At 46.7% G+C, this 22,109-nt stretch overlaps 1 protein-coding gene across 4 annotated transcripts in view; it reads right to left on the minus strand.

Moving 5' to 3' along the window:
- Positions 1-8,497: 8,497 nt before the first annotated feature.
- The window catches only part of LOC102447849 (tetraspanin-15-like), a 282,367-nt gene continuing 268,755 nt past the window's right edge, over positions 8,498-22,109 (minus strand). For all 4 annotated transcript variants that reach the window (XM_089773762.1, XM_089773761.1, XM_089773763.1 and 1 more), the window contains one exon: positions 8,498-9,026. In XM_089773762.1, coding sequence (XP_089629888.1) covers positions 8,733-9,026 — 294 coding nt within the window. In that variant the 3' untranslated portion in view covers positions 8,498-8,732. The remainder of the gene's footprint in view (positions 9,027-22,109) is intronic.

A 22,109-nucleotide genomic window follows, 5' to 3' on the forward strand; every position in this document is an offset into this window, starting at 1 on the left:
GAGGTAAGCAATCGCTTTCAAGCTCTCTCCACAGGCTCTGCAGTGCTGAAAGCTCTGGAAGGGACCTCTCAAGGAAGAAACCCGAAGGGAACACCATCTACTGGAAGGCATGGTATGCGTAGTCCTATGGATGGGGGTTCCACGGCCACCACCCCCAAAAGGAAACGACGGGTGGTGGTGGTCGGGGACTCCCTCCTAAGAGGGACTGAGCCATCCCTCTGCCGTCCAGACCTGGAATCTCGAGAGGTGGGCTGCTTACCAGGAGCTCACATTCAGGATGTCACTGAGAGGCTTACCAAGCTGATCAAACCTTCGGATCGCTACCCCTTCCTGCTTCTCCACGTGGGAACTAATGATACGGCCAAGAATGATCTTGAGCATGTTACTGCGGATTATGTAGCGCTAGGAAGAAGGATCCAAGAATTTGGAGCGCAAGTGGTATTCTCCTCCATCCTCTCTGTTGAAGGGAAAGGACTGGGCAGGGATCGTCGAATTGAGGACGTCAATGCGTGGTTGCGCAGATGGTGTCGCAGAGAGGGCTTTGGTTTCTCCGACCATGGGACTCTGTTCCGGGCGCAAGGATTGTTAGGAAGAGATGGGATCCACCTAATGAAGAGAGGAAGGAGCATCTTCGCGGGCAGGCTTGCAAACCTAGTGAGGAGGGCTTTAAACTAGGTTCGTCGGGGGACGGTGACCAAAACCCTGAGGGGAGTGGGAAAGTCGGATACCGGGAAGAAATGCAGAGAGGAAGGGGCAAGAAAGGAGGACCCATGTTTCGAATGGAGAAGATAGGACGATCAACTGGTTACCTGAAGTGTTTGTACACTAATGCAAGAAGCCTGGGCAACAAACAGGAAGAACTGGAGGCCCTGGCCCAGACCAAGAAATATGATTTAATTGGGATAACAGAGACTTGGTGGGATGACTCGCATGACTGGAGCGCTGTCGTGGAAGGATATAGACTGTTCAGGAACAACAGGCAGGGGAGAAAAGGAGGAGGAGTTGCACTATATGTAAGAGAGCACTACGATTGCTCTGAACTCCAGTATAAAGAGGGAGAAAAACCTGTTGAGAGTCTATGGGTTAAGTTTAAAGGAGCAAACAACAGCATTGATGTTGTGGTTGGTGTTTCCTACAGGCCACCAAATCAGGTGGATGAGGTAGATGAGGCTTTCTTCGGACAACTGAGCGAAGCTTCCACATCGCAGGCCCTGGTTCTCGTGGAGGACTTTAATCACCCTGACATCTGCTGGGAAACCTATACGGCAGTACACAGGCAATCCAGGAAGTTTTTGGAGAATGTTGGGGATAACTTCTTGACACAGGTGCTGAAGGATCTGACCAGAGGCCGTGCGCAGCTTGACCTTCTGCTCACAAACAGGGAGGAACTGATAGGGGAAGTGGAGGTGGGTGACAACCTGGGAAGCAGTGATCATGAGATGGTAGATGTCAGGATCCTGACGAAAGGAAGAAAAGAGAGTAGTAAACTACACACCTTGGACTTCAAAAAAGCAGATTTTGACTCCCTCCGAGATCTGATGGACAGAATCCCCTGGGATGTTAAAATGAAGGGGAAAGGAGTCCAGGACAGCTAGCAGTATTTTAAAGAAGCCTTATTGAAGGCACAGAAAGAAACCATCCCGACGCATAGCAAGAGAGGCAAACATGGTAGGAGACCGGACTGGCTTACAGGGGAAATCCTTGGTGAACTTAAGCACAAAAAGGAAGCTTACAAAGAGTGGAAACTTGGACAAATGACCAGGGAGGAGTTTAAAGTTATAGCTCGAGAATGCCGGGGGGTTATCAGGAAGGCGAAAGCGCAAATGGAATTGCGACTGGCTAAGGATGTGAAGGATAACAAGAAAGGTTTCTACAGGCCTGTTAGCAATAAGAGGGTGATCAGAGAGGGCGTGGGGCCCTTACTGGATGAGGGAGGTAACCTAGTGACAGATGATGTGGGGAAAGCTGAAGTACTCAATGCTTTCTTTGCCACTGTATTCACGGACAAGGTCGGCTCCCGGACTTCTGCACCAAGTGACGCAAGATGGGATGAAGATGGACAGCCCGTGGTGGGTAAAGAACAGGTTAGGAACTATTTAGAAAAGCTAAACATACATAAATCCATGGGTCTGGACTTAGTGCATCCGAGGGTACTGAGGGAGTTGGCAAATGTCATTGTGGAGCCTTTGGCTATTATCTTTGAAAACTCGTGGAGATCGGGAGAAATCCCGGATGACTGGAAAAAGGCAAATGTAGTGCCCATCTTCAAAAAAGGAAAGAAGGACGATCCAGGGAACTATAGGCCAGTCAGTCTTACCTCGGTTCCTGGAAAAATCATGGAAGGGATCCTTAAGGAATCCATATTGAGGCACTTGAATGAGAGGAAAGTGATTAGGAATAGTCAGCATGGATTCACAAAGGGCAAGTCGTGCCTGACCAATCTGATTAGCTTCTATGATGAGGTAACTGGCTCAGTGGACATGGGAAAGTCAGTGGATGTTATATACCTTGACTTTAGCAAGGCTTTTGATACGGTCTCCCACAATATTCTTGCCAGCAAGTTAAGGGATTGTGGATTGGATAAATGGACGGTAAGATGGATAGAAAGATGGCTAGAAGGCTGGGCCCAGCAGGTAGTGATCAATGGCTCGATGTCAGGATGGCGGTCGGTTTCTAGTGGAGTGCCCCAAGGTTCGGTTCTAGGACCGGTTTTGTTCAATATCTTTATTAATGATCTGGATGAGGGGATAGATTGCACCTTCAGCAAGTTTGCGGATGACACTAAGCTGGGGGGAGAGGTAGATACGCTTAAGGGTAGAGATAGGGTGCAGAGTGACTTAGACAAATTGGAGGATTGGGCCACAAGAAATATGATGAGGTTCAACAAGGACAAGTGTCGAGTCCTGCACTTGGGACGGAAGAATCCGAAGCATTGTTACAGGCTGGGGACCAACCAGTTAAGTAGTAGTTCTGCAGAAAAGGACCTGGGGGTTACAGTGGATGAGAAGCTAGATATGAGTCAACAGTGTGCCCTTGTAGCCAAGAAGGCTAATGGCATATTAGGTTGCATTAAGAGGAGCATTGCCAGCAGATCCAGAGATGTCATCATTCCCCTTTATTTGGCTTTGGTGAGGCCGCATCTGGAGTATTGTGTCCAGTTCTGGGCCCCCCACTACAAAAAGGATGTGGACGCATTGGAGAGGCTCCAGCGGAGGGTAACCAAAATGATTAGGGGGCTGGAGCATATGACTTATGAGGAGAGGCTGAGGGACTTGGGTCTGTTTAGTCTGCAGAAGCAAAGGGGGATTTGATAGCAGCCTTCAACTTCCAGAAGGGAGGTTCCAAAGAGGATTGAGAGAGGCTGTTCTCAGTAGTGACAGATGGCAGAACAAGGAGCAATGGTCTCAAGTTGTGGTGGGAGAGGTCCAGGTTGGATATTAGGAAAAACTATTTCACTAGGAGGGTGGTGAAGCACTGGAATAGGTTACCTAGGGAAGTAGTGGAGTCTCCCTTCCTAGAAGTGTTTAAGTCTCGGCTTGACAAAGCCCTGGCCGGGTTGATTTAGATGGGATTGGTCCTTCCTAGAGCAGGGGGCTGGACTCGATGACCTTCTGAGGTCTCTTCCAGTTCTATGATTCTATGATTCTACCCCCTGTGTGTACATAACAAGTTTTTTCGGAAAAACAGCCATTTTTTCGAAAAAACTCTAATGTTGACATACCCCTAGAAGACAGGTAGAAGTTTAAGCATCTTGGGACCAGATTCGGTGTTTTAACTGGCTGTAGTGACATTGGATCAGCCGGTGCAACATAATTGTTAGGATGACAAAAGATGAGAATCCCAGATCAAAGTTGAATCCTGTCAGATCAGGACTCTTTGAGGAAGAGGCAGTAGCAATAGAAGTGTGAACGGTTCAGGCAATCTGGATCAATACCACTTTCTCCAGGACAAAGGTTTAAATTGTATCCATCTCCTCCCCTCCTATTGCACCTTTGCCCTCTGGGGTTTGTTTTACAGACTGCTCTGAAACCTCAAAGCTTACATACTGAAGCAGTTTCTTAAAATAAATATATCAAGTAAGAGGTGAATAAGGTGCTAAATGATGTATGCTTCCCCGCCCTATGCATTATACATCAGAAGGCTCAGAAGTCAGAGTTAAAAACAAACGTAAAGAAATAATCTTGTGAATGACTGCTTCCTGACGCGACAGCCTGGTGGGGAAGGCACAGAGCAGGCAGGGGCCCTGTCAAAAAGCGGAACAAGGTAGATACTTCCATAGGCGGGCAAAGAAAAATCTCAACTCTCAAGACAGGGAAACTAGATATGAGGAGGATGTTTAGGCTAAACTTCAGAAGGAATTTTTAAAAGAAGATCTTTTCTGAAGTAGGACAGGGGTTAGAATCTGGAAGGAGGTGTTGGAAGGTTTTAGGAAAGCTACAACAGACTCGGTCCTGCTGTAATGGCAGACAATCAGTGACTTGGTTTTCCAAAGTGCTCTGACAAGTTTCAGTAACATCAATGGAAGTTATGAATGCTCGGTGCCTCTGAAAAGTCAGGCCCTAGCAGCGTTGTCACTTACTTAAAAGGGAACAGCCCTTATAAGCTGCCTGTCTTGAGTTCTAGTTTTCAGCTGATTTGAAACGTGGGATTCACCATATTTGATCCGACACAGGGTATATTGAATCTGGCATCTCACCTGCTACAGCGGCCAGCTAAAGATACTTCAGCCCAGAGGAAAAATCCTCCATAATGCACCTACCCATTGTGCTACTTTCTACGTGGTTTATTCTGAAGAGTTTTTATGCACCTACAGAAACATATAGAGAACTTTCTGGGTGTCTGGCTGGTGAGTCTTGCCCACATGCTCAGGGTTTAGCTGATCGCCATATTTGGGGTCGGGAAGGAATTTTCCTCCAGGGTAGATTGGCAGAGGCCCTGGAGGTTTTTCGCCTTCCTCCGTAGCATGGGGTACAGATCACAGCTGGAGGATTCTCTGAATCTTGGGGTCTTCAAACTATTTGAGGGCTTCAATATCTGTGATATTGGTGAGAGGATTATTCTAAGAGGGGGTGGGTGAGATTCTGTGGCCTGCACTGTGCAGGGGGTCAGACTAGATGATCATAATGGTCCCTTCTGACCTTAAAGTCTATGAGTCTATGACATCCCCCTGCTCTGAACGCAGGCTGTCAGAGAGGTGTCAGATTCCAGCATGCTGGTGAGCAAACACCAGGGAATGGAGGTGTCACATTACTGGATTTTAAGGGGAGCAGCCAGATCACAGCTGCACCCACGGGTGGGGGGGGAGGGGAGCCATGTGAGGTGTCAAATGAAAGCTTATATTCTACTGATTCTATACATGCTACTCATGTAGTTGTGTGATATCTGTACGTGGAGTTATGAATATGGGCTCTGCGCTGGTACTGGGCACGTTCCTTATAATATGAGGTTTAAGAGTTATTTTGAAAGAAGGTTTTTTTCTCAAAATAACCATGTCTACACTGCATTTTTTTATCCCAAAATAGGGTATTTTGAAATAGCGGCTGGATGCAATTATGGAAATGAAGCGCGGGAAATTCAAATCCACGCTTCATTTGCAATGTCTCTCGGCTGCATTTGCATTCCTCTCTCGAAAGAGGACTGCAGTGTAGACATATCCTGTCTGGAAACCTGCAAACCAGTCAGTATCTAATGGCTGCTGGCATGGGACACAGGGATAGGTCACTTGACCATGTGACCCGCTCCAGCTTGGAAGATACCAGGTATGGATATAAAAATGCCATGCGGCAGACTCCATCTTATCTTCAGTTCTGCTACTGATACCAGATGCAGCCTTGTGAGGGTCAGAGAGCTGGGAAGGATTGCTGACCCATCCTGACATAGGATGTACACCAGAGACTTCTAAGATAGCAGTTTGTGAAAGTTCTGCTGAGAGCCTGCATCAGGAACCTGGTGATTGGTGCATGTAACGTATTCTCCTTAACAACCTCACTCTTCACCTTTTCTTTCCTTTCCTTTATTAATAAACCTTTAGATTTTAGATTCTAAAGGATCGGCCCAGCGTGATCTTGTGGATAAGATCTAAAGTGTAAATCTGTGGCTGGTTCTTTGGGACCGGGAGGACCCATTTGGGGTAGGTGAGACAGTGTTCTATAACCCCTCACCTGTGTGTAAGGCCTGGGGCTGATTGTGGCACAGGGAGAGCTGGGGTGTCTGAGGGGTTTTGCTTGTGAGGCTTCCTGCTGGCTGGATTGGCAGCGGAGGCACTCAGTGTGACTGGTTTGTGACCTGTTTGGGGAAGGTCTCCAGTCTGGGGCTGTAAGCAGCCCTGGTTTTGAGCAATTCACCCTGAGCGGACACCCTCAGTGGTGCCCAGACCCGGCCTGGTCCGTCACAGGAAGTGAACAAGCATCCTGAAGACGAAAGACTCCATATTCCATTTCTAGCCGCCTAACTCCTGAGCCATCTGGTACTACGAAGTTACACATTTAATAATGGCAGTCCAAAGAAGGACAACTCATAACGTTTGAAGCTGAACAAATCGGGACAAGAAATAAAGTGCCGTTTTTTAAATAGCAAGAGTAATTAATCCTCAGATCAACTTAACAAGGGCAGTGGTGGATTATCCAATGGTCCTTTCTGGCTGAGAATCTATGAATGTGAAAGCCAGTGGATGTCACATTGCAATGCCGTTGAGCACGGATATTCAAATGGGTGCTTTTGTTTTCCTGAGGATAAGAAGGAAAGCAATCGTTCACCAGTAACGTTCTAGAGGGCTTAAGAAGCCAACATAGTCCCATTACTCCGGGAATCTCTTCTCGCAAAGCAGCAGCGCACACACCCACAGCAATAACCCAAGGCTGGGCTCCCCATTCTGACTCATATTCCTGGAAAAGTCAGCTCCTTTTCAGGATAGCTATGGGCATTCTCCATTGACTCAAGCTATTGAGAAGCTCCGGACAAGTGGGTGTGCATTCCAGTTACCTAAGAGACTGTAAAAGCTACCACTTTATTGCTAGATAATGACTTCCAGCATAATTGATATAGAAGAACTTTTATATACAAGTAAACAGGAAACCCCTCACTGAAATGCAGCAGCTATGTAATGGAGCACAGCAACACAACCTAAGGGCAGGAAGTGAAAAGACAGACACATCCCTCTGGAAACACAGAGAATGCAAGGACACATGTAGGTTTCCTCACTTTTACGACTCATTTGAAAACTGCCCACCGTGGCAGCACCATGCTGGGGCCATCGGTTTGCTATGGCTCAGAAGACTTCCACCCAGTAGAGCAGCCAACACTGCCCCTCATGAGCAGGGATCTGTGATGCTCAAGTGCCAGAGAGCTTGGTGTGTAGTTCCAAAAAAGTCAAATAACCTTCCGCTCTGATGTCTTTCAGGACCAGAACCACATCAGTTCCGCTGTGCCACAGTTTCCTCCTGCTGCGGAAAAGGGAATAAGATTTGACCTTTATGCAGCTTTAGTAGTAAGTCAAGAGAGTAAGACAGCTGAAATTAAGTCTCAGGCTATGTCTAGATTGAAGGCTACTTTCGGAAGAAGCTTTTCTGGAAGAGATCTTTTGAAAAACTTCTTTTCCACACTGCCAAAGCGCATCGAAAAAGCGATCTGCCTTTTCGAAAGATAGCGTCCGCACTGAATAGACGCTCTCTCACATTTAAGCTGTGATTGCTATGGACAGGGTGGCCACTGGGGCACCTGTGCTTTTCCCTCTTTCCTCTTCTTTCGAAAGAACTCCCTCTTCCCCGTCCACACACGCCTTTTCCCAAAAGGGCTCTTTCAGGAAAAGGCTTCTTCCACATACAAAGAGGTTTACCAATGTCAGAAAAATCCCTCTGTTCTTTCGATTAAAAAAAGAACAACGTGATTTCAATGTGGACGTAAATGAAGGTTTTTTTCGGAAAAATGTCTGTTTTTCCGAAAAAACTCTGTAATGTAGACATACCTTCAGAGGGGGAGTTGTGTTAGTCTGTAACTTTAAAAACAATGAGTAGTCCCCTGACACCTTAGGGCATGGCTACATTGAGGAATTATTTCAAAATAACTCTCCTTATTTCGAAATAACAAGGCGAGCGGCCACACTACCAAGCCTGTTATTTCAAAATGACAGCTCCTGCTTGTGAAGAAGAATAAGCTTATTTTGAAATAGTTATTTCAGGAGTTATTATTTCAAAAGAACTTATTTCAAAATAAGCTGGTAGTGTTGACATAGCTGAAGGTGCCACAGGAGTCCTCGTTGTTTTTAAAGCTGAAATTAAGAATTGCACAGCCAGAACAATATCAAACATTGGGCAGATAAGACCAGGCCATTCAGAATATGTCTTTGCAAGAGATGGTCATTACAATAATGCTCGTTGTAGACTGGACTTCTCTGTAACTAATTTAGGATATCAAAACTCATACTCCCTTCATTAACTGCAATGTTTTCTCCCAATTCCACACCATTTCTGGAATCTAGAAACATGCATCAGAAACAAGCACGACAAAAACAAGAGTTACATTTATTTTGTAAAAAAGAGACATATACAAATACTTGGCGTTGCCAAGACAGTGCATGTAAACTATGGAGCTCGTGTGTCTTGAGGGTGTGTTGATTCTTACAGAGGTATCAGTTTTGTTACAACTCTGGCTCCCATGGACCATGTCTTTGAGGAGGAAGCATGATTCTATGTGATGTCTAGTTATTTCCCTACTGGAGGTCTGTCGCACAGTCTCTAGTCCACACTCTCAGGCACACTGTGCTCTGAACTGCTGCTTTGAAGATGATCCCAGTACCCCTTCATACTTTTACTTTGGCTCATAGCCACTTCATCATCTTCATCATCATCTGTGACATTGACAGGAATGTAGCCTCCTTCTCTGGGAAAACACAGGCACCAGCCAGCACCTGTGAAGTCCACTGTTTTGAAGTCAATCACTTCGAGTCCCCTGAAGTCAACGGTGTCCTGTCGGGAGTATATGTCGTCAAGCTGTTGCCAATATAACCAAGCCATGACCAGGCCAAGTACCTGTAAAAGACAGTCATTGAAAGGGATTACATTTCGTGATCCAAACTCTTTATGCAGTGCCTTAAATACAAGAACTTCGTATTTTAACAATCTCTTTGACCAGGCTATGTTTTCCTGTGTGCGCCGCAACATTATACAATAAATCCTCAGGTCTCACGGAAGGCAGGACTGAGCTTAATCAGAACCTGGATGGGAGACATCTGGGGAAAATGAAGATGCTGTAGGAGGAGAGGTAGGTGGTACTCTCCATCTCTGAGTCTGTACTATATGGCCCAGCATGGCAGCCAGCACTGCTGTGTTGTGACGGGGCAGCCGTTTAGACATGCTCTGAAAATGATCTCCCTGGCACTTTCTTTTTGTGCACAGGGAGGGGTGTAAACCCCAGGGTTTCGAACAAATTCCAGCAGGGCTCATTCCATTTTGCCTCCTTGAATTCCTCATGGAGTTTCAGGTGGAGAAACGGCTCTTAGAATGTAGCCTGGAAAGCTGGTCATGCTTAGCAGCAAACATGTATGATGCCGAAGTTGGCGACATTTCAGGTAAGTGAGCCCTACGTATATACGGTATGGAACTCGTGCTGGGCTCCTTCAAGTTCAACAGTGCTATATAACATTACTAGCAGACTTACCCGGGTCCTCTCCCCCCCCCCCAGATCGCCCCCCAGCCTGCCCTCTTAGCCCAGCCAATGCCTGTTTTCCCCCCACAGACCACACTCTCCCAGCTCACCAGGGGCTGGTTCTCCTCCCACCACAGGCCGGCCAGCCATCCATTCCTCCAGCCCACCCGGGGCCTGTTCTCCTCCCCCTGCAACAGGCCACCCCCTCAGCCCACACAGGGCTTGTTTTTCCTCTCCCCCACAGGCCACCCCCTTTCCCCCAGACTGCACAGGGCCAGTTCTCTTGTTCCCCCCCAATCCCCCTCAGCCCACTCAGGGCCTGTTTCCCACCACCCTCTCAGCCCACCTAGGACCCAATCTGCCGGGACAGCCCTAAATGCCTAGCTAGGTTACATGACACACATGGACTTCTGGCCTGGGCACAGCAATGGTAGTGTGAGACAGTCAGGCACTGTAGGTCAAGAGAGGAGATGCAACATATCCAAGGAATTGGACACATTTCAACTATAATCCAGACATTCGTCTATGGCAGTGGTCCCCAACACGGCGCCCGCCGGAGCCATGGCGCCCGCCAAGGCATTTATGTGTGCCCGCCGAGTGACCAGGGCCCGCACAAGCCATTCTTGTGCCCCGGGCCTCAGGTGCCTGGCGCATGCGCAGCCCCCACCCCAGGCGCATGGTGCATGCACAGTGCCGCCCCCGGGCGCCCGGCAGCTCCAAAAGGTTGGGGACCACTGGTCTATGGCGTCTCCCAATGTAAATGACAACAAGGTGCATTACCGTATTTTAGCGAATATAACCGTATTTTAGCGGTTATATTCATTTTTACATTTGGTGTCCTCTAGTCCTTCTATTATGGGAACTAATGAAGAACTTTTCTTTATGCACCCTCTCCACCCCACTCATGCTTTTATAGACCTCTATCCTATCCCCCCTCAGTCTCCTCTTTTCTAAGCTGAGAAGTCCCAGTCTCTTTAGCCTCTCTTCATATGGGACCTGTTCCAAACCCCTGATCATTTTAGTTGCCCTCCCCTCTCCCACCCTCTCTCTTCCCCTCTCCCACCTCCTCTTCCCAGTTTCCCCGAGTTTTGTTCAATAAAGAGAGTTTCTATTTTTGAACACGTGTCCTTTATTTTGTACATCAGGAAGGGGGGCTAGGGAGGGGTAAGTGGAAGGAGGTGAGGGAGGAATGGGGTATGAGCCCCCGATGGGGAGGACTGGGGTGGCTCTGTGGGCTTCTCGGGGTGGAAGCTTTCCTGAAGCCCCTTGATTGACCCCCCCTCCAGATGGCAGCCTGCGGCAAGTGCAGCCGGGCTGATGGCCGAGTGCTGTGATGTGCCAAGTGTGGGCACTCAGGGCACTCCAAGCCAGGACTGCTTTGCAAGCGGGACACCCCTGAGAACTGTCTGTCCGGGGTGGGGGTCGGGTCCCTTTAAGCACAGCCCTCGGCTAGCCTGAGTCAGCAGCTCCACGCTCTAAGTCCTCATCTGATACCCTGCCGGCACTGCTTCCGGCCATCCTTAACCTCAGTTCAGGGTCCACTCAGTGTGGACATGCTAGTTCAAATTAGCAAAACGCTAATTCGAACTAGTTTTCAAGTCTAGCTGCGTTAGTTCGAATTAGCTTAGTTCGAATTAACTGATTCGAACTAAGTTAGTTCGAACTAGTGCTGTAGTGTAGACATACCCTAAACCCTGGTGTTGATCTTATCCTGCCGCATAACCTTGAACACATCATTTCCCCACTCTCTGCCTCAGTTTACCCCTGTGTACCGTGCGGACAGGCGGGCATGTTAGCAGAGATACCAGTTAATGCTTCTGAAGGGCTTCTTTGAGATTCTGGGATGAATGTAAATGGCTGGACCGGATCCCTGAGGAGAGAAGTTCCTAAGCAGTGGCCGCGCACATCCCCACACAACAGCCGGCTATGTTTTGTCATTCTGTCTCTAGAAAAACGGTTCCATTTCAATGGCCCATTCAGTTTTTGGCCTCCCTATGGAGACTGCCAACCGGGGGAGAAGCTCATGGACTAGGCGTGGAACAGAGGCACTAGCCATTTCATGTGGATCGCAGAAGAGCCCTAAGAGAGGCTTGTCTTAGCTGCTGATCAGGCCGGATGCGGAAAGAGCGAGGTAGATCTGAGCTGGATTTGCAGCCCTTCACTCGCAATCTCCTGAGTTAGCTGCAGCCTGACTTTCAGCTCCCATCAAATGTAGGGTGAGCTGAGTCGCTGATTTCTCCATTCTTTCCATTTTAAGGCCTAGTCTTGATACTCAGAGTCTTTTGAGAGTTGATCTGTTTTAGGTACTTACATGGCTCCCCATTACGGCACAATCTACTGTGTTCTCATCCCCCACCTGCAATAAGGCAGTTCTATTCCCCACACTGTATGGGGGCAGGGAGAATAAATGATGTACCCAGCATAACACACAAAATCTGTAACAGGGCAAGGACTTGAACCTTCGTGTCTCCAATTGCTGCCTAGAGCCCTAACCACATCTGCTCCTGAGAAGGCCTTTAATCTTTCATCTGTCTGCTTAGTTTCTCTGGTAACCCTCATGCAACAAATGAAGAAACATGGCAAACTGCCTAATACAAAAATTACAAAAACAAGTTCCCATTAAATTCACAGCTAGAATAATGGTCTCATTTATATAACATTCTTAAATGGCTTTATCTCATTAATTACAACACCAGTACCTGGCTAACCAGATTACAGCTAGGTCTGAAACCGCAGAACTACACAGCCACACCGCACATTATTCACATAGCGGCACATTTTTTTTGCTAAAAATGTTATCCTGCCAGCAGGAAAGAGGGCGTTATTTATATGCTGCCCTGCAGAGAAACGAAATAATAAAACCTTGGCGTTTTTGAAAAAAACCTATTTCATTAGCACAAGATTTAAAGCATCACTGTGCATTCACCTGATGCTTCCTTATAAGCAGCACAACAGCAGTGATTATGAGCAAAACGCTAGGGAGATAATTTATTAGGGTAAAAAACAGGTACAAGACACTATTTGCAGATCAGAGGATGATAAAAATAGTAATAATCAGAGCTTTCCTGTACTCATTTGTAACATCAGGCATTCCAGCAAAATCAGGCAAGCTGCTTATTTGTTATTAACCCCTCATTTACTCAGGCTTCGGAGGATGGCAGTTCATAGAATCCCAGGGCTGGAAGAAACCTCAGGAGTCATCGAGTCCAACCCCAATTCAATCATCCCGGACAGGGCGGTATCAAGTCGGGACTTCAAAACCGCTAGGGATAGAGATTCCACCCCCTCCCTAGGAACCCACTCCAGTGCTTCACCACCCTCCCAGGGAAATCGTTTTTTCTAATCTTCAACCTAGATCTCCCCCCACTATAACTTGACAGTTTCCTTGGAAGAAAAAGTTTCTGGCCACTTTCAGACTCTGGTGCCTGTAGATACAACTGCATTGAGTTTAGTAGAAAAGACCCACTGATGTGGGCTGATTATGGTATTATGAATCCAAGTGCAGTGGAACGACAGACCATGATGAACAAACGATAAAGAGGATTGATGGTTCCTAGTTTTGGTTTGGATAAGCGTTCTAATGCGGAGACTCTGGGGCTTGGAAAATTGGAAACCCAACCACCGGGGATGCACCTGGTTCATTATCTTTCTGGAAACGTATATCTTTTAGTTCTTCCAGATTGAGCTCCTGGCTAAAAATGTTTCAATGTGAAACATCTTTCTGTGAACCAGGAGAAACTAGAAAGAAGGAAAGCCGTCTCTCAGAAGGCTAATCAGCCTTTGCCTATGACGCATTGTTCTGAGCCAGAAGGGCTCAATTTGGAAATACAAGTGCCGTAAGGAAACTAGGGTTCATATTTAGATGCCCAAACCATATTAAACAGGCACATTCAAGTGCAAACTGAGAATTCTAATATATGAAACCAATGCACTGTTTGGGTACTGACGTTGGAACATTGCACTTGCAGTACAACCAGCCAGCCCTGGGATGTACAGCTTGTTTGAAACAACGAGGTCAGGGCAAGCGCTCAAGACCTTTGGCTGTTTATGTCATGCTAGCATCCAAGAGTAGATCACTCCCATAATATGCAACAGCGTGGCTATTCGAGTAATGTGATAGGTGCTCACAGTGCAGTAAATCTAGTGAGTGGACAGGAAAACAAAGGTTTGAATTAAATCGAACTTTTCCTAAATTTATGGTGGGGGAAGGGTTCACTTGCCCTCTATATAGGCCTCTGTAGACGATTAATTACTTAAAGACCAAACCTGCCTTGAGATACTGTGCAGTAAGAGCTCACATCTGCTGGGGGATGCATTAAGAAGAGTATGTTACTAAGTTATATGGAGTTTATTCTCCCAAGCAATTAACTTCATGCCTTGGTGTAGGAGCTTTGTGTAAGATCAAAGCTATATAAGCCGACTGGTTAAGATAAGCTAATTTGAAGTCCGTAAGGCTTTCCCTATCATTTTGCAAATGCTATTAACAAGCATGTTGTCTTCTAATATTGCTTGAAGGACACTGAAGTGTAAATAGTGCAAACTGCATCTGCCACATTTAGTAATTCAAGTCTAATATGTTATGGTGACAATGTTTTTAGAGCTCAAAAATTATACTAATGGCTTATTTAGGCCCTAATCAATCTATGAAATTGTCTGGAAACAGAGAATGTTAAGAGGAAGAGACAAAGGAGGGTAAATAGGCGTGGGCGTAATGCTCTTTAAATTACACGACAGATCTGCCATTAAGTAGAATGGAAAATGAGCTTGCCAACAAGAGGCTACACAATTTGCAGACAGACTTCACAGCAAATTGATGATGGGAAAGGACTAATCCAATCGGAGAAGCATTAACCTCCTCAGAGGTAGTGATTTCATAAAATCATAGAATCATAGGCCTGGAAGGGACCTCGAGAGGTCATCGAGTCCAGCCCCCCGCCCTCAAGGCAGGACCAAGCTCCGTCCACACCATCCCTGACAGATGTCTATCTAACCTGTTCTTAAATATCTCCAGAGAGGGAGATTCCACCACCTCCCTTGGCAATTTATTCCAATATTTGACCACCCTGACAGTTAGGAATTTTTTCCTAATGTCCAATCTAAACCTCCCCTGCTGCACTTTAAGCCCATTACTCCTTGTCCTGTCCTCAGAAACCAAGAGGAACAAATTTTCTCCTTCCTCCTTGTGATACCCTTTTAGATATTTGAAAACCGCTAGCATGTCCCCCCTTAATCTTCTTTTTTCCAAACTAAACAAGCCCAGTTCATGAAGCCTGGCTTCATAGGTCATGTTCTCTAGACCTTTAATCATTCTTGTCGCTCTTCTCTGTACCCTTTCCAATTTCTCCACATCTTTCTTGAAATGTAGCGCCCAGAACTGGACACAGTACTCCAGCTGAGGCCTAACTAGTGCAGAGTAGAGTGGCAGAATGACTTCACGAGTTTTGCTTACAACACACCTGTTGATACAACCTAGAATCATATTTGCTTTTTTTGCAACAGCATCACACTGTTGACTCATATTCAACTTGTGGTCCACTATGACCCCTAGATCCCTTTCCGCCATGCTCCTTCCTAGACAGTCGCTTCCCATCTTGTATGTATGGAACTGATTGTTCCTTCCTAAGTGGAGCACTTTGCATTTCTCTTTATTAAACTTCATCCTGTTTACCTCTGACCATTTCTCTAACTTGCTAAGGTCATTTTGAATTATGTGCCTATCCTCCAAAGAAGTTGCAACCCCACCCAGTTTGGTATCATCTGCAAACTTAATAAGCGTACTCTCTATCCCAATATCTATGTCATTGATGAAGATATTGAACAGTACGGGTCCCAAAACAGACCCTTGCGGAACTCTGCTTGTTATCCCTTTCCAGCAGGATTTAGCACCGTTCCAAAGATTTGTCTTTGGAAAAAGAAGGGAAGTGCTGCCCTTCATGCTAATGGTCTATGCAAGTGATCCAAAAATTATTCCTGAAGATGAGATCGACCAACAATTTTGCACTTTCTGTGGGACACAGGATGGAGCCTACAGATGTGTATGTTTTACTTCACAGCTGTTCAATCCGTCATAGATATAAGCCAAGGCGATGACCAATTAGGGCATTCAGCACATTCCCCTAACGGCCCAGGGTTGTTTTCCACAGCATGCTCTTTCTCGGGTCTAGTCTGAATCACCCCTTGCTGTTGCATTAATCTTATGAGGAGGACTCTATGCGTTCCCTTTTATGAACACTGATCATTGGAATGACTTGCCCAGTGTCAGGATCTGGTTGTGGGACATCCAGCACATATGACCGTGTTTCTCATGCAATGCACATGGCTGGCACTGAAGTTGCTAATACTGGACCCTCTCCAATCTACGGCTGTGACAACAATGGCCTTCTATGCAATGGCTTAGGCTAAGCTGCAACCAGCTAGTTAATTCTCCTAAACAAGGCAGCGTTCCACATCTATATGTAACCCAGAGGCACTGAGACTACTGGCAAGGGAGAGTGGAATCAGCTTTGCAGCCTTAGCTGAGGGCCAGTTGGCTCTGGGTTACATATACATGCAGGGGTCTTCCCTTATTCACAGATTATGATAGTAAGGGAGCTGGGAGACTGCATACCAGAGACCTGGATCAACCTCGCAGCGGCAAGAGCACTGAAGTACAACCATTGTTTTAAGAGTCCCAGGCATTCCATATTCAGGGTTTTGCTAAGCAGCCTATTTTATGTCTGTCTTTGGGGCAGAGGCCATCCCTATGTTTCCTGTCTTTGTAGCATTGAGCACACTATTGGAATTTGAACTGTATGTTATCATCGTGCTTTGAGAATGCTATGTACTTCAAAGTTAAGTTTAGCAGGCCGGACAACTGACCAGACAAATAATGTCAACTGACCATCCATTAGTTGACGAGAGCCAAATATTCTGGAAAGAGCAACCCAATGTAGATTTTGTTTCTGTTTATTTCTGTTGTCACTGTTCAAATAAATTAGTGCTTTAAACTTGCGCAAGAACACTTGTTCTGGTGCAAAAACTTGCTGTGTGTCTATACTGCACGCGCATTCTTGCGCAAGTAAATTTACAGTACACCGTCGGAAAACAGGGCTTCTTCCAGAAGAGTTATTCCTCTCCCCACAAGGAATAAGCCCTCTTGTGCAAGAGCTCTTCCACAAGAGGGCAGTGTAGACAGGCAACATGAATTTCTTGCGCAAGAAACCCCTATGGCTAAAATGTCCATCAGAGCTTTCTTGCACAAGAGAGCATCCGCACTGCCATAGACGCTCTTGCGCAAAAGCACATCTCTTGCACAAACGCACATGGGAGAGTAGATGCACTCTTGTGGAAGACCTTTTGCACAAGAACTCTTCCGCAAAAGAGTTCTTGTGCAAGAAGCTGCCAGTGTAGACGTAGCCTTAGTGTTCCCCATGCACTGCAGAAGAGCACAGGCACTGAACTCAGGCTGCTGTTTTGTAGGGGTGTGTCTAGACAGCACCCTTCTGCTGGAATAAGCTATGCCATTTGTGCTACACAAATTGTGTAGCTTATTCCAAGTCTAAATAGAAAGAGCTTATTGGCGCTGTCTATACAACGCCAAATTTCAAAATAAGGCACCATTCCGACAAATCCCTTAACCCTCGTGGAACCCAGGGAATAGCGGGCACTTTTAAAGATGTGGCATTGCTATTTCCGGATACTTCCAGTATCCCAAAAGAGCATCTCAGTCTAGACATTCCCTAGGTGTGTAGAGGTGAGGCTTTGCAGCTCTCAGAATTGCAACCCCATGTGAATCCAGGCCTAACCTCTGCTTTCCTCACAACACTGAAAGAGGGAAAGAAAAAGTTGGGCCAGTAAGAGGGGAAGTGGAAGGCCATATGTGTTAATTAACGCTCCCAAAAGAACACTAGTTCTGGAACTATTAATGAATCCGTCCGCTAGCAGCCTATGCAATGCTCTCTTTCCATGGCTCCATCATTCTGAAAAACATTGTATGATAACCAGAGAAGTAGAGAGAGGAAGGTAAAACCCACTGCAGGGAAAGCAGACCTCCCGCAGACAGCCATATGATTTGGTGGGGCACACTCATTACCTTCCACCCCGCCCCCCCGCCTTGAATTGACCCTTCCTCAGATCGCACAGATGCAGCCACCTCCAAAGCCCAAACAACGGGGGGCAGGAGGGGTGAGTGCGTGTCACAAGACGACGACGTGATACACTAGCTGCCAGACTGGGGAGCAAGGGACCATGCACCTGGTGCACTGGGCATGACACAGGCTGCTGGCCACTGTGCCCTGATCCCCGACAGTGCCTCAGGCTGAAGATGGCTGCAGGCTCATCCGTGAGCAATTAAACATAAATTCAACTAAACTTTCTGTTGGGGGATGATGAGCGGGTGGGTGGTAATTCCTGCATTTGGGAGGGTGGAAGTAGAAACAACAGGTAGCAAGGGAAAGCTCCGAAGGTGAGCTGAGCTGAAGAACTGCACGAAAGATGCCTGCGTTATGCTGCGTGTGGAGGAATACAAGGCACGTTGGCAGAAAGGAACACAGCCGGGAGACGCTGATGATTATGAGACAAGGAACAGGCAAGACAGCGTGGCACAATGGGTAGCTGACAGAGCGCCCGATGGCAATGCACAAAACCGCAGCAGGATTCATGGCACAGACTCTGCTAGGGGATGCTGCAGACGGATCAGCTGAAAAGCTCCTGGACTAGGCTGCCTCTGCAGTAGGTATTTTTTTCTCCTCAGGTTCATGGGCCTACTGTGGGCATCGGCCTGGTTTTCTTCAAGAGGATGAGAACTGTAATAAGTCCATAAACACTGAGCACACGTGCCTAGCTAAGTGTAGCACAGACAATGAAATCTCTCAGCTCTGCCCAGATGCATGCCAAATTCATCTTGCCACAACCACTCTCATTAAGGAGAGCACCGTAGAGCATGACAAATGCCAGACACCGAACGAGGCTCACATTAGCTGAACAATAATTATGCGGCAGCATAATATCATTACTCATTTGTGCTGGAAACTGACAAGGGTGCTGGATAGTTTAATGTGGTGGTTTGCGCTTTTGTAGGTTGCAGTGGGCAGTTCATAGAATCATAGAGCACTAGAACTGGAAGGGACCTCGAGAGGTCAGCAAGTCCAGTCCCCTACTCCCATGACAGGACCTAGGCACATCTAGATCATTCCTGACAGGTGTTTGCCTAGAGATTGTGGATTCTCCATCATTAGAGATATTTAAGGGAAGGTTAGACAATTTATTCCAGTGCTTAATCACCCTGACAGGAAGTTTTTCCTAATGTCCAAACCTCCCTTGCTGCAATTTAAGCCCCTTGTTTCTTGTCTTATCATCAGAGGCCAAGAAGAACAATTTTTCTCCTTCCTCCTTGTAACACCCTTTTAGATACTTGAAAACTGCTCTCATGTCCCCTCTCAGTCTTCTCTTTTCTAAACTAAACAAGCCTAGTTCTTTCAGTCTTCCCTCATGTTTTCTAGACCTTTTCTGGACCTTCCTGCTGCCGCCCCCCGTTTCCCAACTTGCCCCCTCACTGGCAGGCCCGGCCAAAGAGTTTGTGGGGCACAAGTCAGGCAGCGGGGCCCAGGCAGTGGATGCTCTAGTTAAGTCAAACCCAGATGAGGGGTTAGAGTCCAGCCCGGGCAGCTCCGCCAACTATCGCTTGCAAGGGAGAACAATTTTGAGTACATTTTTGTAACAAGCGTCAATAAAATTATTTGCAGTCATAGTATTACTCAATCTTAATATAAAAATATAACTTTATAATAGCAATAATGATTTACCTTAGCGATGACTGTGAATCGTTACGACAACTTTTGTTAGATGCACACGCATGCAGTTGTATTACAATATTAGCTTCTGAAGTAAACCAACATCTGTAGGAATGCGGAGAAGTGTGCTAGAGCCAAATGAGACAAAAAGCACCCAAGCCCTCCGGCTTGTATTAGAGACCCAAGCTACGTCTACACTGGCATGATTTTCCACAAATGCTTTTAACGGAAAAGTTTTTCTGTTAAAAGCATTTGCGGAAAAGAGCGTCTAGATTGGCATGGATGCTTTTCCGCAAAAGCACTTTTTGCAGAAAAGCATCTGTGCCAATCCAGATGCGGTTTTGCGCAAGAAAGCCCCGATCGCCATTTTCGCCATTGGGGCTTTTTTGCGCAAAACAATACCGTGTTGTCTACCCTGGCCCTCTTGCGCAAAAGCATTTGTGGAAGAGGGCTTTTGCCTGAATGGGAGAAGCATAGCATTTCCGCAAGAACACTGACAATCTTGCATGAGATCGTCAGTGTTCTTGCGGAAATTCAAGCAGCCAGTGTAGACAGCTGGCAAGTTTTTCTGCAAAAGCATCTGCTTTTGCGGAAAAACTTGCCAGTCTAAACGCAGCCCTGGTGTTTATTTGAGATCTGACTTCTATTGGAAGTTTTACAGTGTGAAATAAGAAGAAATAATCTTGTCAAGCCTTTTTTATGCATTGAAGATGCTTGAAGCTATACCGTTTAAACGACACTAAAACAACTGCTAGCACAACATGAGACCTGTGCAGCACAAGAAATCTGATTGCAGCTCATACCCCAATTTTTTGGTCAACTGCGGCGCAAGGCCCTGAAGGCAACCATCTTGCTCACCTTGCCCTAAGGCTGGGCCTTCCCACTAGGCTTCCTGGCTCCACCCTGCAGCCCAGCTGAGCTGTGCACCAGCTCCTGCCCCCACCCCCCACAGCCCAGCTGAGCTGTGCCCCAACTCACCCCCCCGTACCTCCCGTGGCCCAGCTGAGCAGTATGCTAGCTCCCACCCCCTCCCACTCCCACCCAGCTAAGTGTCCCCCTGCATAGCACCAGGCTCCCGGCCCTCCCTCCCCATGCCCTGCAGCATGCTGGGGGACTCTGATCTTGGAACATCCGTCGTCCTTCCAGACCACAGATCTTGCTGGACCAGAAAGTTCCAGTTTACAGAAGTGCAACCTGTATCTGAATTGGACTCTAGCCCTTTGACCTGAACGTTGAACTGGAGGGCACATGGCAACTTGCAGAATCGGGCCGCTGGGGACATTAACCGACTCACCTCACGATACAGGCTGGAGACGGGGTGGATAAACGTTGACCAGTCACATTGGGCTTTGGCTTCAGCTTTTAATCCCAGGCCCTTTAGGAAGATAAATGCCTCTGAGCTTCACATTCGCCTCCAAGTGGGAACCAATTCCCGTAACAACGCAGACACCGTGCAGTCTTTTAACCGAATGAAAATATAAAAGGCTGCCAAGAATATAGATGCAGGCAATAGCCCGCTCCCGGAAAGCATCATGCTTCCTGAAGCAAAGAGGCTTCTTACGGGAGTGCTGCTTTTAGGATTGGTCAACATTGGGGAACATTTTACTGCACAAATGAGCATTACTTGCATGTTAAAAATTGTAGCAAACCTCTCTCTGAGTAGAAGTGCCTTTCCCCTGTATTTCCCCCATTGCACGTAGGAACACTACTGACTGATTGGAGAAGTGAAGTTGGCTAACCCTTGCCAATTATTTAAATTATTCTAACAATCCCGTGTGTTTGTTTTGGATGAAATTCATCTCTAGGCAGCCAACCAGAGCAAGGCCTACACACTGCCATAACTGGAACACTTGGATTAGTTTATAAGACATATAGGGCTTAGCCTGCATGAGGGGTCTCTGTGAAAGAGCGAATTTTTACAAAAGGGTGTACGCTTTCCAAATGACAGGTCCACAGATATTTTGATAGCTAGGGCATGGTTCAGTACCAGGGGGTTACATGCAACATGATCTTTTTGCTACTGTAGGAAACAATATACTGTGGGGTTTTGCTCACATTGCAAAGACTGGGCCGTGCCCAGACACCGCTTAATGACAACAGAATAATAATGGTAATAACAGCATGAGGCTCGGTGGGGCCGGGAGGCACATGGGACTGATACATCCCAAGCATTTCATCTCTAACTTACCCATTCAAATCTTGCTCAGGGGACTCTGTCATAACAGATGGATCAGCTTTTGCTCTAGGCTTCGAGATCTCCTTATTAATATGTGATGCAGGAAGGTCCAGGTGGAGTGTGTATAACCATTTTCCAACTGCACTGAAAGAGGCAACTGATCTTATTAATTAATTCTGGTCTGAAGAATTGATCAGCCATCACGAAAAGGTTGTTTGGACACCCTTGCAATTACTCCCTGCTAATTAGAACAAGTACAAGGAAATGCTACTTTGCACAGCAGATAACGTAACTAGGGAGAAGGTCAGTGTTAAATATGGAAACTGGGTGTAATAAAGATCTGGATAACAATTCTGCATGGTCAAAGAATATTTGCAGTTATGTAACATAGAGAGTAGGAAGGAGAAATGTGTGGGTGTTTTTCATCACCAGACACCCAACAAGCTAAATGCTATGCTGATGTGAATGGGTGCAACATCACTAGCTTGAAAGGAGTTTCTCCCCATTTATACCAGCACAGA

Source organism: Pelodiscus sinensis, chromosome 28, assembly GCF_052426305.1.
Source record: "Pelodiscus sinensis isolate ZL-2025 chromosome 28, ASM5242630v1, whole genome shotgun sequence".
Taxonomy (NCBI): domain Eukaryota; kingdom Metazoa; phylum Chordata; order Testudines; family Trionychidae; genus Pelodiscus; species Pelodiscus sinensis.